This window comes from Passer domesticus, chromosome 6 (genome assembly GCF_036417665.1).
Source record: "Passer domesticus isolate bPasDom1 chromosome 6, bPasDom1.hap1, whole genome shotgun sequence".
NCBI classification, from domain to species: Eukaryota; Metazoa; Chordata; class Aves; order Passeriformes; family Passeridae; genus Passer; species Passer domesticus.
The window spans coordinates 4134758-4148212 of NC_087479.1; the positions used below are offsets into that span (position 1 = coordinate 4134758).

General features: G+C 40.6%; 1 protein-coding gene across 3 annotated transcripts in view; it reads right to left on the reverse strand.

Moving 5' to 3' along the window:
* The window catches only part of SYNE2 (spectrin repeat containing nuclear envelope protein 2), a 175497-nt gene that overhangs the window by 93141 nt on the left and 68901 nt on the right, over nt 1-13455 (reverse strand). For 2 of the 3 annotated variants that reach the window (XM_064422899.1, XM_064422897.1), the window contains exons 44-54: nt 12851-13201; nt 12233-12367; nt 11128-11289; nt 9955-10101; nt 7049-7204; nt 6430-6686; nt 3190-5296; nt 2262-2584; nt 1442-1586; nt 827-1042; nt 195-460 (exon numbers count right to left, since the gene is read on the reverse strand). In XM_064422899.1, coding sequence (XP_064278969.1) covers nt 195-460; nt 827-1042; nt 1442-1586; nt 2262-2584; nt 3190-5296; nt 6430-6686; nt 7049-7204; nt 9955-10101; nt 11128-11289; nt 12233-12367; nt 12851-13201 — 4265 coding nt within the window. The remainder of the gene's footprint in view (nt 1-194; nt 461-826; nt 1043-1441; nt 1587-2261; nt 2585-3189; nt 5297-6429; nt 6687-7048; nt 7205-9954; nt 10102-11127; nt 11290-12232; nt 12368-12850; nt 13202-13455) is intronic. The other variant, XM_064422898.1, reaches the window with a different exon arrangement.

Sequence of the window (13455 nt, forward strand, 5' to 3'; positions counted from 1 at the left end):
CTGCTCTCTAAACATTCCCCAATGCCCACCCTGGAGACAGCAGAAGGGTGAGATGAAGCATTGGTCTGACCCAGGAGAGCATTTATTGTGCTTTTAAGTGCATGACAGCTTTCATATATTCTTTGATATCCAGTAAAACCCTGTGCTTGTGAATAGTCCTCTCATACCTTCAACACAAGTTTCACACCACTTACTTCTTACAGCGCTCCTGCATTGCCTTTATCTCAGACAAGGCAGGGAGGGCAGCTTCCCCCTCAGCATCTTCAGGTGCATTCAGGATGTTTCTTATCCGGTGAAGAAGCAAGAGTAAGAGGAGCTGCTGCTGGTTGATGTTTTCTTCAAATGAGTTCACAAAATCAAGTAACTCCACCAGCTCCTCTCTGGTGGCCTTTTCCTTCTCTTTAAGGCTTTCTGGCTGTTCTTCCTGGAGCTTATCGAGAATTATTGTTTCTCGTTCCAGCTAAGTAAACACCAAGGTAGAGCATTAGATAAAGTGCTTTTTTTGTTCCACCAGCTGAAGTTACATTATTCATTTACTCACATGGGTGACTGACTACCGGGAATTACACAGTCAGAACTTGAACCTTTGAAGTGTGACAAAACCTCGAGGTTGATTTAACAAAACACATAACCCTGGGCAGAGCTGCTCTGGGTTCAGAGGACTGAATAAATATCCCCACCTTTTCTGACTCTGGGTTCAAGAAAGGGTGGGGTAACTGAGCAGCAGGTGGGAAATGATGTTCTGCCCTGATCTCAGCCCTTTGCAGGCCATTTTACTCACAGTCCCATCTCCACCCCCCAAACTTACAGATGCTGAGAAACTCACCTCTTCATTGATGAATTTCCATTCCTGCTTTAGTTCTTCACAGGTAATTTCCAGCCCTTTGGCTGCCTCAAGCAAACCCAGCCAGTTTTCCCACAGCACTGTAACAATCCTGCCCAGGGCCCTGTCACTTCCTCTGCATAACCTCATCATCTCTCCAGAGATCTGCCTCAGCTTCACCAGATCCTCTTCAGCAGAGTCAATGCTGGAGACTAAAATCTTACAGGAAAAACAAACACATCAATAAATAAAATGCTATAGTCAGGAGTACTCATGAAGTATTCAGTAACATGATTAGGATCCTCTAGGAAAATGGCAATCACTCCACTGAGCTGGTAAAATATGATTATAATGAGAGAATTCTGTTGGCTAAGACTGTAGAGAAAGATGCAGCAAATAAAATGTCTCGTTTCTACAGCAATAAGATATACTCATTTCACATGATCTATTATACCAGGTATTTTAACAAGTATATAAATATATCAATATATTCTGTGGTTTTACATATACATAAATATAGGATAAAGAATTCTACTTCTCCCTACTATGATGTCACATGGTATTCATAGCTGCATTAGTTTTGCATGAGCTTTTCTAGTTCTTCAGAGCCTTTCTTACCTTGCTTTCTTCCAAATGCTCCAAAGCTTCTTTATAAGACATTGGAATCTTAGACAAAGACTGTCTAAGCATCTTTTCCAGCTTCTTAAGATTATCACATACTTTATCTTTGGTTTCTGCGTAGCTTTGGTGTTTTTCAAAATACCTGCATGAAACAATGAATGGATCAATTAAAATGTATTGTTGTTGTTTCTCTCTCCAACCATAAGGACCAACAGAATAAAAGTTTTAAAAAACCTTATCAATTTCTAGTCCTGACTGGTTTGCAAGTTATTGACAATCAGCATTTGTTAAACACTTCAGGTTTGATACCTGAGGTACTGATCACTGGATCATGATCAAGCAGTTTAAAAATCCTTTACTCTCCCTAACTTTTTCTATGCATGTATCTGAAGGCCCTCCAGATTTCTTCTGTACCTGAAAAGGAAACTACAACCTCTGCCTTGTTTGGGTTTTCCTTTCCCAAGCCATCAGAACAGCCTATGAAAAACATGAATTAGGGACCCTCAGAAAACTACTCCAACCTCCACCAGCACTGCACAAGAGACCAGAAATGTGTTTTCTTCTGACTCTTGCACCCTATGACCCTCATTCAAGCCACATATTTTGGAATATACAAGAAGTGACTGCACTGTAAATTAGTAGCAATATGGCTACTGTCTGGAAATTTTCCTTCCTTAACAACCACACCTGAAAACAACAGGAATGCTGCTGGAATGTCTGACTACCTGAATTTCTATCAGAGCAGAAACAATGGATTTATTTTTGGTCAAGTTTCTCACAATGAGGAACAAGATCTATGGAGATCTCTTAAACCCACCTCTGCCCATCAGCTTCCTTTCTTTGAGCCTTCTTCCTTAATGCCAAGCTCCTTTCCATCAGTTCTCTTGCAGCATTTTCCAGACATACTGTGTCTTCTGGCTTCACTAGGTTTTTCAACCTAGAGTGCAGGTTTTCTAAGTCAGCCTTTGCAGAGTTGAACTCTTCCTCTTTCCAGTGTGGAGTCTGACAGATCTCCACTGAGCTACAGAGCTCTGCAGCAGCAGCTTGGGCTGGAGCTTCACAGTCCTCCAGGAACCTGGCAGCCCTCTGAAGGGCCTTGGTGTAAAGCTCACCAGCCTTACATGCCTCCTCCAGAGCATTCTGAAAGCATTAAAAAGAGAAAGGAACAATAAAATAAGACTGTTGTGCTCCTCTGGATCACCACATGGCCTTAACATTTTTCACTTGGCTGAGGAAGTGAGGGAGGACATGTGGCAAACACATTTGCTACTTATGTAGTCACAGAGCTGTGCTGTAACCCATGTGTTTATTGCCCTCAGAACAGGAATTATGTTCACCAATCCTCTTGATCACTCCCAACTGCTAAAGCTTCTCTTTATTGTAGAAACAAGGTGCTTGGATTTTTTATCGTTGTCACTATTGAAAATGTTGCCTCACAAGATGACTGCACCCAGTCTCTCTTCAGCTGAATATTTCAACAAAGCCTTTTCCTTCCTCCTCTTTACCATTCTTTTCTTGTGCTAATCCTCACTGATTGACTACAATCAAAGTGAACACAACTTTCTTTGTATCCTTAGTTTCTGTCACTATTCCTATCCTATCCACCAATGTGGAGATGATCACAGGCCAATTCAGGTGTTAGAATAAATCAGGATGTGAGTCACGAAAATAAAAATGCCACAGTCACAGACTAATTATTGGGGAAAGGCATATGTCAATACTTCACTTTCACTAAATATACTTACAACACGGGCAGCAATGTCTGCCTTCAGTTGTGCTTCACAGCCTTGAAGTGTCTCTGACTTCATTTCTATAGCAGCAGGAGATTTCTCTTCTTGTTTTTCCCTCTCTTTTTCCATTATACATTTAAGAGCAGAAAACTTTCCTTCCATCATATTCTGAATTGCTTCCCATCGCAGCTTTTCATCCTGCATTGTGTTTATGTCTATCACAAGTGGCTGCTGGAGTTCTAATTGAATATGCCTTATGATGTGGAATATATTTTCTACTTCATCCTGGCTACCTTCTTTGTTTACATTCTGTAGCCCAGAGACCAAGTTTTGAAGAAACTGCTTTAATTCTTCTACGTTTTTCTCCAGGCTCTTTATTTCTTTCCTCTTGGATTCTTTGAATGATGTATCAAAGACCTCATTTTCGTTTATTTGATTTGCTGCCTCCTGGGTTAAGTACAAGATTTGCTGAACTGCCTGCAATAGAATCTGTGCAGATATGACATTCTCAGCAGGAGAAGAGCTGGAGCTATCATTTAGGATATTAGCTTCTTTTCTTACAGTGGATGTCACAGTCTGGATTTCATCTAGCAATCCTTGAATTTTATCCCATTCCTTAATTATATTTTCCAAGTGTATTATTTTCTCTTTGATTTTATTTTTAATTTTAGAAAATTTAGTTTGCAATTCATCCAACTGCAGTGAGTCCCATTTCAGACCTACACATTCAAATATTTCCTTGTACTTCATTACTTGTGACAAACTTGACTGAAAAGCTAACAGTTTTTCTTTCAGTACTTTGCATTTGTCCTTCAGTCCCTGCTTGGCACCTACTGATTCATCATCTTTCAGGTTCATTTCACCATCCTGCAGGTCATCAAGATCCTGCTGCAATGAAGCTATTCCTTCAGCAAACTCTCTGGAGACAGCTGTCTTTTGCTCTACTTCATGAAGTTTACTTTGAATTTGCCTCTGTGTCTTCCTTGCTCTATTCTTCAGACTTCTTAACTGATCAATCAAGAAGAGCTGTTCAGACAGGCTCAGCTGCCCAGCTGTGACCTGACTCTCTTTACAGTGGGATGAGATAAGCCCTTCTATTTCCTGTATGTCCTTTAGCATCTCCTTTAGAATGGCTTGCTGGCTCACCAGCTCTGAGCAGGTGCTGTTTTGGTTTGGGTCAGGCCTGGCCATCAGCTCAGCTTTGCGAAGCTGAGAGTGAACTTTGTCTATTTCTGCAGTGAGTCTTTGCCTCTCCTCCAGCTGCAGCTCCAAGTGCTGCAATCTTTGAGCAGATTTTAAAACAAGAGCCTTGTATGAGCTCTTCAGTGTTTGTAAAAGGAAGGTTATATCAGAGACCTCCTCTGGCTCCAAGCTGGGAAGGATGTGCTGGAGCCCATAATCCAGAGATACAATCACAGGTTCTCTGTTCAGGATGTCTGTGTTCATAAGCTGACAATTTCTGATCTGTGATTTGACATCACTGGGGAAAAGTGCAGCTTTCTGGTCAAGGTGGGACAGTGAATCTTTGACCCAGGAAATATTTTCTTTCAGCCTCTTCATCATTTCATGTTTCATGAGAGCAGGACCAGTGGTCTGAATATCCTCTTGAGGAGTTTTTTGTGCTGATAATGCTTCCAATTTGCTCTGCAAATCCTGTATAGAGTTCTCCAAAGCCACCTTCTCTTGATCACTCCAAATTCTTTTCATCTGCAGCTCAATCCTCCTTTTTAATAGAGAAAGACCATGTTTAATGTCCTGTAGCTCTGTGGTCCAAATGAGAGGGTCTTTGGCTTTTCCTGCAGCTGAGGAATGTAACTCTGCTTGCAAATACTGTTCTTGTATCAGCCTCTGAATATCCCGTGCTTTATTCATAAGCAGGTTAAATTCATCAATTTCTGCCACAACCTGATCATGTTTCTTTTGCACTGCTTGTTCCATGTGCTGCCACCAGTGCTCCAGCTGCCTCATTTGGCTCTCTGTCAACACTTTATCCATGCATGTCAAATGCTGAGATAAAACTTCCTGCTGACTTTGCAACTGGTTTAAGACATCTCTTTCTTTCCGTAAGGACTCTATGCATGCCTTAATTTTCTCCAGAAGAACTGTGTTGTTCATAGGACCCCTGGCAAAAACATGAGTAGTGTTTAAAAATAATGAAATCTCCTTATACAGAGACTTTTTTTGTAAACAAATTTCATTGTTTAGAGCGCAATTCACTAATTTTATTCGCTTAATCACATGTATCTCTCAATGTTCTCTTAGGAATTCCCTAACCAACCCTGCAGTATTGTTATTTCTTGCACATCTATAAAGCACTCACTATTCACATATATCTGTGCAAAAAAGATATGTTCTACTATATGTTCTGTCTAGTTTTAGGTTTAACATCACCTAAAACTGCAGTGTCTACTAATATAGAATGTAACCCTCATTTTAAAAATCAGCACACTGTTCTCTAAGTGAATTAACAACATTTTATAGTAACTGGTTACTATAAAACATTTTTATAGTAACTTCTGGTTGACAATGAAGATAAAACTTGGTTAGAAAAAACTGAGAAATTTCCATTCATGCAAGGTAAACTCTTCCAAATTAATCTACTTATCTTTTATTTCCAGGAGTATTTTAAAATGCCCACCTAAAATACATTTAGCAGATGGATTTTTATTATATTTTTTAAATCTCTTTGCTGTAAATTAACAATTTCATAAGTTTTAAATGTTTTCAAATTATTTTGGTACATTACCATGCAAACTAGCTCTGTGTTTTGAAGACTAATTCACAAAACACAGTAAGTATTTTTTGTGCATTGGTTACTTCTGAATTGGTAATGTATTGGTAATACTTACTGCCATGGAATTTTTCCTATCAAGTATTAGTTTTCAGAATAAAGAGATATTTAGTTCAGAAAAAAACTAGAATTAATGAGTCCCTAAAGAAAAATGAGAATTTTACATCTGCCACATTTTCAAAAAATATATTTTAAGATGGATTTTCGTAGGTTTTTAGCCCAGCAACTACTTCTTGGTTTTGCCTAAAGAATAAAGACAGAAGATGTTGTTTAAGGATAGCAGAGAGCCACCAGAAATTCTTCTGCTTAACTCTGTTCACAAACTTACAAACCCCTAAGAGTTCTCTTGAAATGGATATTAACTCCATACTCTTGTCTGAGCATTACTGAAGCATGTCACAAAATTCAGCATAGAACCATATTTGTTCTGCAACCTCTTAACCAAACCCCTCCACTATACTTACATTTTTATGTTATCTTTTTCTGTTGACAAATTTTTCATGGAGGACTGTGCAGCCAAAAGATTTTTCTGATATTCATTAATTAAACAGCACTGTTGTTGCTTCACTGCCTTAACAGCTTCCAGTTCCTGGAGCAGCCTGTCCCAGCAGGGCTCCATGGTTTGCAGCTCTGCTCCGTTTGATCCTGTTCCATTGGGAATTGCTTCTTCACCATGGCACAGAGACTTTGCTTTCCACGTTTCCAGCTCAGTTTTTAAATTCTACAATCAAGCCCACCACAGAGAGAGAGGGGATTAAAGGATGATCTTAAGGACTCTCAGTTTTCAACACGAAATACAGCTAAATACTGATTCACCTACAAACATATTCCTGCTCATCCACAGGCAAAGGAGCACATCATGGAAGCAATCCCAGGTGTATCACTGCACACTGGAAGAGCAGTACAAACTATGGGATTTACATGGACATGAATCAAGGCATGATGTTTGCAGACAAACTGAATAATTGTGCAGTTAAAACCCAGATAAGGCTATAGGCAACAGCTTTGATTTGCCCAAGTGAATCACAATTCTGCAAGTGTACCACTACATTAAAAATGAGGAATGGTTTGCAGTTTCCATACCTCCAGCTCTTTTAGTTGCTCATTTATAAGCACCATATCCAGTTCAGCCACTTCATTTTTCAGCTCATTGACCTTTTGTTCCTCTTCAAAATATTCATTGTTTACTTGCACTCCGGGAAATAGTTCCTTCTGGACAACCACTTCTGCACCTGTGTCCTACAACACAAAACAAGATTCTTATTTCTGAAGGGTCTAAACCAATAAGTTTTCTGACTGCAGCACTTTGCTTCACGTGTTTAAGCCATGCTGGGGTTGTTAAATCCTGCTGTGGTTTCCCCCATAGCCTCCGTGGATCAATCAGGACCCAGAAACTGGAAACTCCATCACTGTTCCCCACCTCTGCAGTCACCCCATCCTGCCAGCACTGCTCAGATAGCTTTGAAATCTCTGCCCATCATTTCTAGTGAAACTCTGCCATCCTCACCTTCAGATAACATCCTCCCTGCTCCGCTTCTGATAAACTCACAGGTCTGTTGTGTCTTCTCCCTCTCTTCCTTACATATTTACAGAACTTTATTCTCTCCTCACACGCACATTCCTTCTGCTCAGCACCTGCCCTGACAACCCTGCTGTGTCCTTCACCAGGACACCTCTTCAGCTTGTCCTCACAGGGCAGCTCATGCATGAAGCAGCCTGGCTGTGACACAGGGCCATGACTGTCACAAGTGCTATCCAAAATCTGGGGTAAGATGTGAGCAGGAGGGAGTCATGTCTCAGTCAGGGTGGGCAGGATCAGGAGGCTCCAGAGCCAGTCCCTGGCACTGCCTGTGATTCCCACGACAGAAGGACAAGTCACTTGGGCTGGGCCCAGGTTTAACATCACCTTCAGCTATTGCAGACAGCATCAGAAATGAAAGGTCACAGGCTAGCTGGATCATGTGATGATCCCTTAAAAATCTTTCTGCAATTCCCTTCTCCAGTACCTGTCTCTAACTGAGGATCTGTTCCATGTATAAAATTTACATGAGTGAATGCATACAAATACCCAGATATTACTGCAGTGTGAGCCTCTCCGTGTTACTAACATCTAAAATCAGCAACAGTATAAAAATTCTTGTCTGATAAACTTCATGTATTGCTACTTTAGACACTGTTTTTTACTAGAAGCACTGTAAACTGTCGCTGTCATCTGTCCCTTCGTGGGTCATGAGCTATGCAAAATATACCTGCTTTCAAGTGTGGGAAAGATACAGCACATAGTACAAATTCTCAGAGAAGAATTGTTCTCTTCATTTGAACTCTTGGTTATTTTCAGTCAAAACTGAAGAGGCCACTCATGAAGTAGTCAGTTGGAGAACTTTTCAATTTCTCTGTGTACATAACCATAACAGTTGTATCAATTCAGACATAAGATTTAATCTCAAGAGACTTTGGAGTGCCATAGAACTGAAGTAAGCATTAAAAATCAGCTAAGCTATCACACAGAAAGGAGGAAATCCACTTCACCAGATTGAAATATCAACACATCAAAAGACACAGAGAAGTGTTTTGACTTTTAGAAAAACCTTGCTGTGTACTTGTTTTGCTTGTTTGTGTGATGTTCTCATTGCACACTGTGGCACTGCCTCCATGAATACAGACAGGGGAGGCTGCACCTCAAATTCTGTGTCCAGTTTCGGGCCCCTCACTACATGAAAGACCTTGAGGTGCTGGAGTGTGTCCAGGGAAGGGCAGTGGAGCTGGGAAGGGTCTGGAGCACAAGTCTGGGCTTGCTCAGCCTGGAGAAGAGAAGGCTCAGAGGAGACCTTATCACTCTTTACAACTCCCTTTCAGGACACTGTAGCCAAGTGGGATTGGTCTCTTTTCCCAGGTAACAAGTGACAGGAGAGGAAGAAATGGCCTGAAGCTGTGCCAGTGGAGGTTTAGACTGGATTTCAAGAAAGGTTCCTTCACTGAAAGGGTGGCCAGGCACTGGAACAGGCTGCCCAGGGCAGTGGTGGGTCTCCATCCCTGGAGGGATTTAAAAGATGTGTCCCTGTGGCACTTGGGGACATGTTTTAGTGGTGACCTTGGTGCTGGGTTAATGGTTGGACTTGATGGTCTTTGAAGTCTTTTTCTACCTAAATGATTGTATGATGATTGCATTGTTCCTGAAATGCCTTTCAGTAGTACACAGCATGACCTCCATAATTTTTCCAGGAACAGAGGTTAATCTAGCAAGTCTGTAGTTTACTGGATCTTCCCTCACACCCTTTTTGTAAATTGAAATAACACTGCTAGCTTCCAGTTAGCAGGGACTTCTTCCAAGTCCCAAGAGTTGGGATTTTGGGAGATTTTGCAGATGTGCAAGATCCAGGTAAGACCTGGCCACAGACAGGCCAGCTGTGGACCTGCCTACAGATTCACCAGGAAGATTAGATTAGCCCTACCTTCAAATTTAGAATATGGTGTCCAACAGTCACTTGTGATATAACTCCTTTACTCTTAAAGAATAGTGGACTTAGTAAAGTCATTCAGTAATGTAACTTGTCATTAATTCAACTTTAATCTCTTCTCCTTTCTCTACTTTATTTCATTTATTTTCTTATGCTGGATCACCCTTGGATTTCAGTTCTCTGATCTGCCTTCCTCACGATGGCAAAGCTATCATAGCTGACTGTAATAACATGGAACAAAGTTTGAGTTGATTAACAGTTTGAAGAGAAACTCTAAATATCATAAAGACTGATTATGATGGCTCTGAAAACTAGGGTGAACTCTCTTTTGAACAGACCCACGGAAAATTATGATGTGGCAAGTACTTTGGATGAAGTTCAGAACTATCATGGACATAAATAAAATCTATATGCAATTGTCTTGATTTTGATATGAGTAATTGTCTCTTCTTTTAAAACAACTTCAGCTGAGGCCCACATGAAAACAAAAATTGAACAACTGGCACATTTCGCTTGAAATAACAGGGTTACCTCATGTGCAGGAACTGGGGGATTTGATCCCAGACCATCTTTCTCAGCTGCTGCAGATTCCAGGACCTGACCTTTCAGGCACAGATTCTGTTGAACCTGTCCCCCATCTTCTCTATATGACTGATTCTCAACATCTTTAGGTTCCTCCTTTTGGTGTAAGAAAAACAAAAGAAACCAGTAATCAAAAAGCTCTAATCAAACCTGCTGAGTAGTAATTACAGTGCTTGAGATGAGAAAGTTATGAAGCCCATAATTATAGGTAGATGAGGAAATCCATAATTACACCTCATAATTTACTGTGAGCAAGGTTATTGCAAAGGAAACCACTTACAAGAAGCAGTGCTGTAATTTTGTTATAAATTTTTAGAATAAATTACAAGTGTTCTGACCTACACAGTTCATATTTCATTATTCTAAGCAGGGACCTTGAATTATGTGTCCCTGGACACAGCCTTGAATGCATTTTTTAAAAGTTTAGCTTTTTCCTGAGGACTTGTACTGTAGACAGAGAGTGTCTGTTCAGAAACCCAGGCAGGATAGTCCTGTGGGTAACCTGGAGATTTGCTGGATGGAGGTTTCAGTATCACACAGAGTTTGCTAAAACTGAAATTCTGAAAAGTGTCTGGCTCTATAACACCTCTCCTCTCCAGGGAGGGGATGATAGCAACAAGACCCCTGGCAGCATTTTCATCTCCAACAGGAACTTGGCCTCTTCCCACTCACTCTGGCTCCAGCTCCTAAACACTGCTCTGGGTGTCAAAATTCCCCCTGTACCAGGGTGCACCACAGAGGGCACAGCATCTCAAATGCAGCCTCACGCATGCAAAGTAAATATGTAAATAAGAAATCTAGAAAGCAAGTCAAGCACAACAATAGCATTCAGGCAAAATGGTCAGCAGATTTCACAATACATCCAGGTGACTTGGAATGCAATATCCCTTGGAATGATCCTCAGCCAACCACTAAAGAAAAAAACTTCTCTCTATACTAATTTTAAATCTACAGGAAAGAATTGAGTGACCACATACTAAGTATCACATCAGACTACAGTAGCTCAATGTAAACTTGAGGCTTTTCTCACTCATTTCTTAGTAGTATCATCCCCACAGCAATTAAACTGGATACATACACCCTCAAATTTGATCCCTCTGGTGTAATCTCAGGAACAGTTACCTGTGCTGGATGGATTTTTTTCCTAGATTCAACACCTTCAATACCAACACCATCCAGATGTCTTTCCAGTTCTGCTTCACCACCCAGAATTGCACTGTCCAGAACATCCTCTTGGGACCTGTCAGCTCTGTCCATGTCTGGGTTCTCCTTATCAGCCTCCTCCTCATTTGAAAAATGCAAAATGTTTACAATCAGTGAAAGTCACAGCACAAAATTTGCTAAGAAACTTCCCACTCCACAATCTGTCTCCTCTATCTTCATTTCACTTAATGAATGAAGGAAAAGGCTGAGGTAATCCAAACCCAGAGAGCTGGAAGCTCCTGCTTAGATCAGTTTGCCATCCCAGAGGGGGATCTTACCCACTCTGATACAGTTTCAGGACAGGGTAAACAGGAATAAGTGCCCACATGATTGTTAAAGTTTCTGATTAGACACATTTGGTAACTATTGAGCTTGCATCTTCTCCAGAAATCCCACTATGGACAGTTTCCACTGTAATTCTGATGGCCATCTCTCCATGGTCAGGTCAATGAGGGAGTACTCTAAATCACTTCCTCAGCATTGCACACATTTACATTTTTACAAGTAATTTACAGTGTCAATACACTGTCCTGAGGTCCCATAAAAATCAGCAGTTCCAGGTTAGTGACCTCTCATTACCTGCAGTGATGAAACCTCTTAAATTCCTCATTCCTGGGAGTGTTCAAAGCCAAGCTGGACAGGGCTTCAAGCAACCTGGTCTAGTGGAAGGTGTGCCTGCCCCTGGCAGGGTGTTGGAACTAGAGGAACTTTAGCACCCTTTCCAACCCAGACCGTTCTGTGATGGATTTTAGGAAATCACAGGTAGATTTTGCATCATGGACAAAGCAGGTCCAAGCCCTGGTGGTTTGCAGAGACCATTACTTTGATCTCTTGCACTCTTCACATGAGCAAGGCTGAGGGGATGATTTGGAGAAAACATAATTTATCATTCCTTTCATCAGATAAGGAAAACATGCCTCCATAAGCCAAGAAATGTTAAGGAATTACATATGGACTTCTAATGAACACAGACACACACACACACATGTACACTGACTTGTATTAAAACACATTTTTCAGGTACCTGAACAGCCTGCCCCAGTCTGTCCTTGCCATGATGGATATCCTGTAATGGGCTGTCTGACAGTACACTGCTTTCCTCCAAAACTGGAACGTTCTGCCTCTCTTTCTCAGACATATTTCCATTTACATCTTGACCCTAAGGGAAATGATAGAAAATAAAATCTGCTTGTGTTACCATAAACATTGTATTTTAACATCAAATCTCTGAATGGTAAAAATTATCCTCTCTGAAAACAAACAGGACAAACACTGTGCTGCAGCTCTAAACAAGTCTCTCTGGTTTAAGAGAAGCTCTCAAAGCTCTTAGGCAGAGAGGTTCATCTGCAGTTTTTCCATCTCTACAATTTGTCTCTGTGTCCTGACTAAGGATACCTTCTCTAGTAAGTGGCAAGAGAAAGTTACATGCATTTAAATGGAATTGTATTAAAAGGAAAACTGCTGTTATTGGCTTGTTACAGACTTGCTATAAAAAGTTATGAGAGTTCCTTCCACTTCTTTGATTTATACACTTGTATTTACAGGAAGCTTAAGTGAAATTAAGGATACAATACACAGAAGACATTTGAGATGTCTCTTTAGCCAGCTTTCCATTGTTGTTACTGTCAACAAATAAACTCACATCACTCATTTCCAAAGGCTTCACTGCTGTGGGGGTCTCCTCTGCAGAGATTTGAGTATCAGAAGTGATTTGTGTCTCTCTCTTCAGCATTGTATCTGCCTTATCTTCCTTTTGGATCTCATTACCAAACTCATCTTTTAACTCAAGGGCTTCACTGGAAATGTCTTCCTTCTTTTGTTTGACATTTTCAAGTCTGTCTTCCAGTTTTTCTTTGTGTTCACTCTGAAGTGTTTCCATCTCATCCTTAATAAACTCCTGTTCCGGTGAAGAGCTGTTTTGTTTAACAGTTTCTTCTAAAACCAAACTTTTCTTTGCTGTGTCTTCACATCGGCTAAGAGGTCCCTGTTGTTCCTTTGAACATGAAGAAAACATTTTATTTGAAAAGTATCTTCACTCAATATACCTAATGTTAACATCTAAAGTCAACCTCTAAAATCATAAATACTCGTTTTGAACAACAAACTGTGTTGAAAGGTACACGCAGACCTATTTGCTGCAGAAAGACAATTACCAAACCAGTAATTTAATTTTCCATTTTTATGCACAGAGAACACCTGAAGCTAAAAGCATTACAGTGATAAAATAATCCCGTAGCACACAGGGTG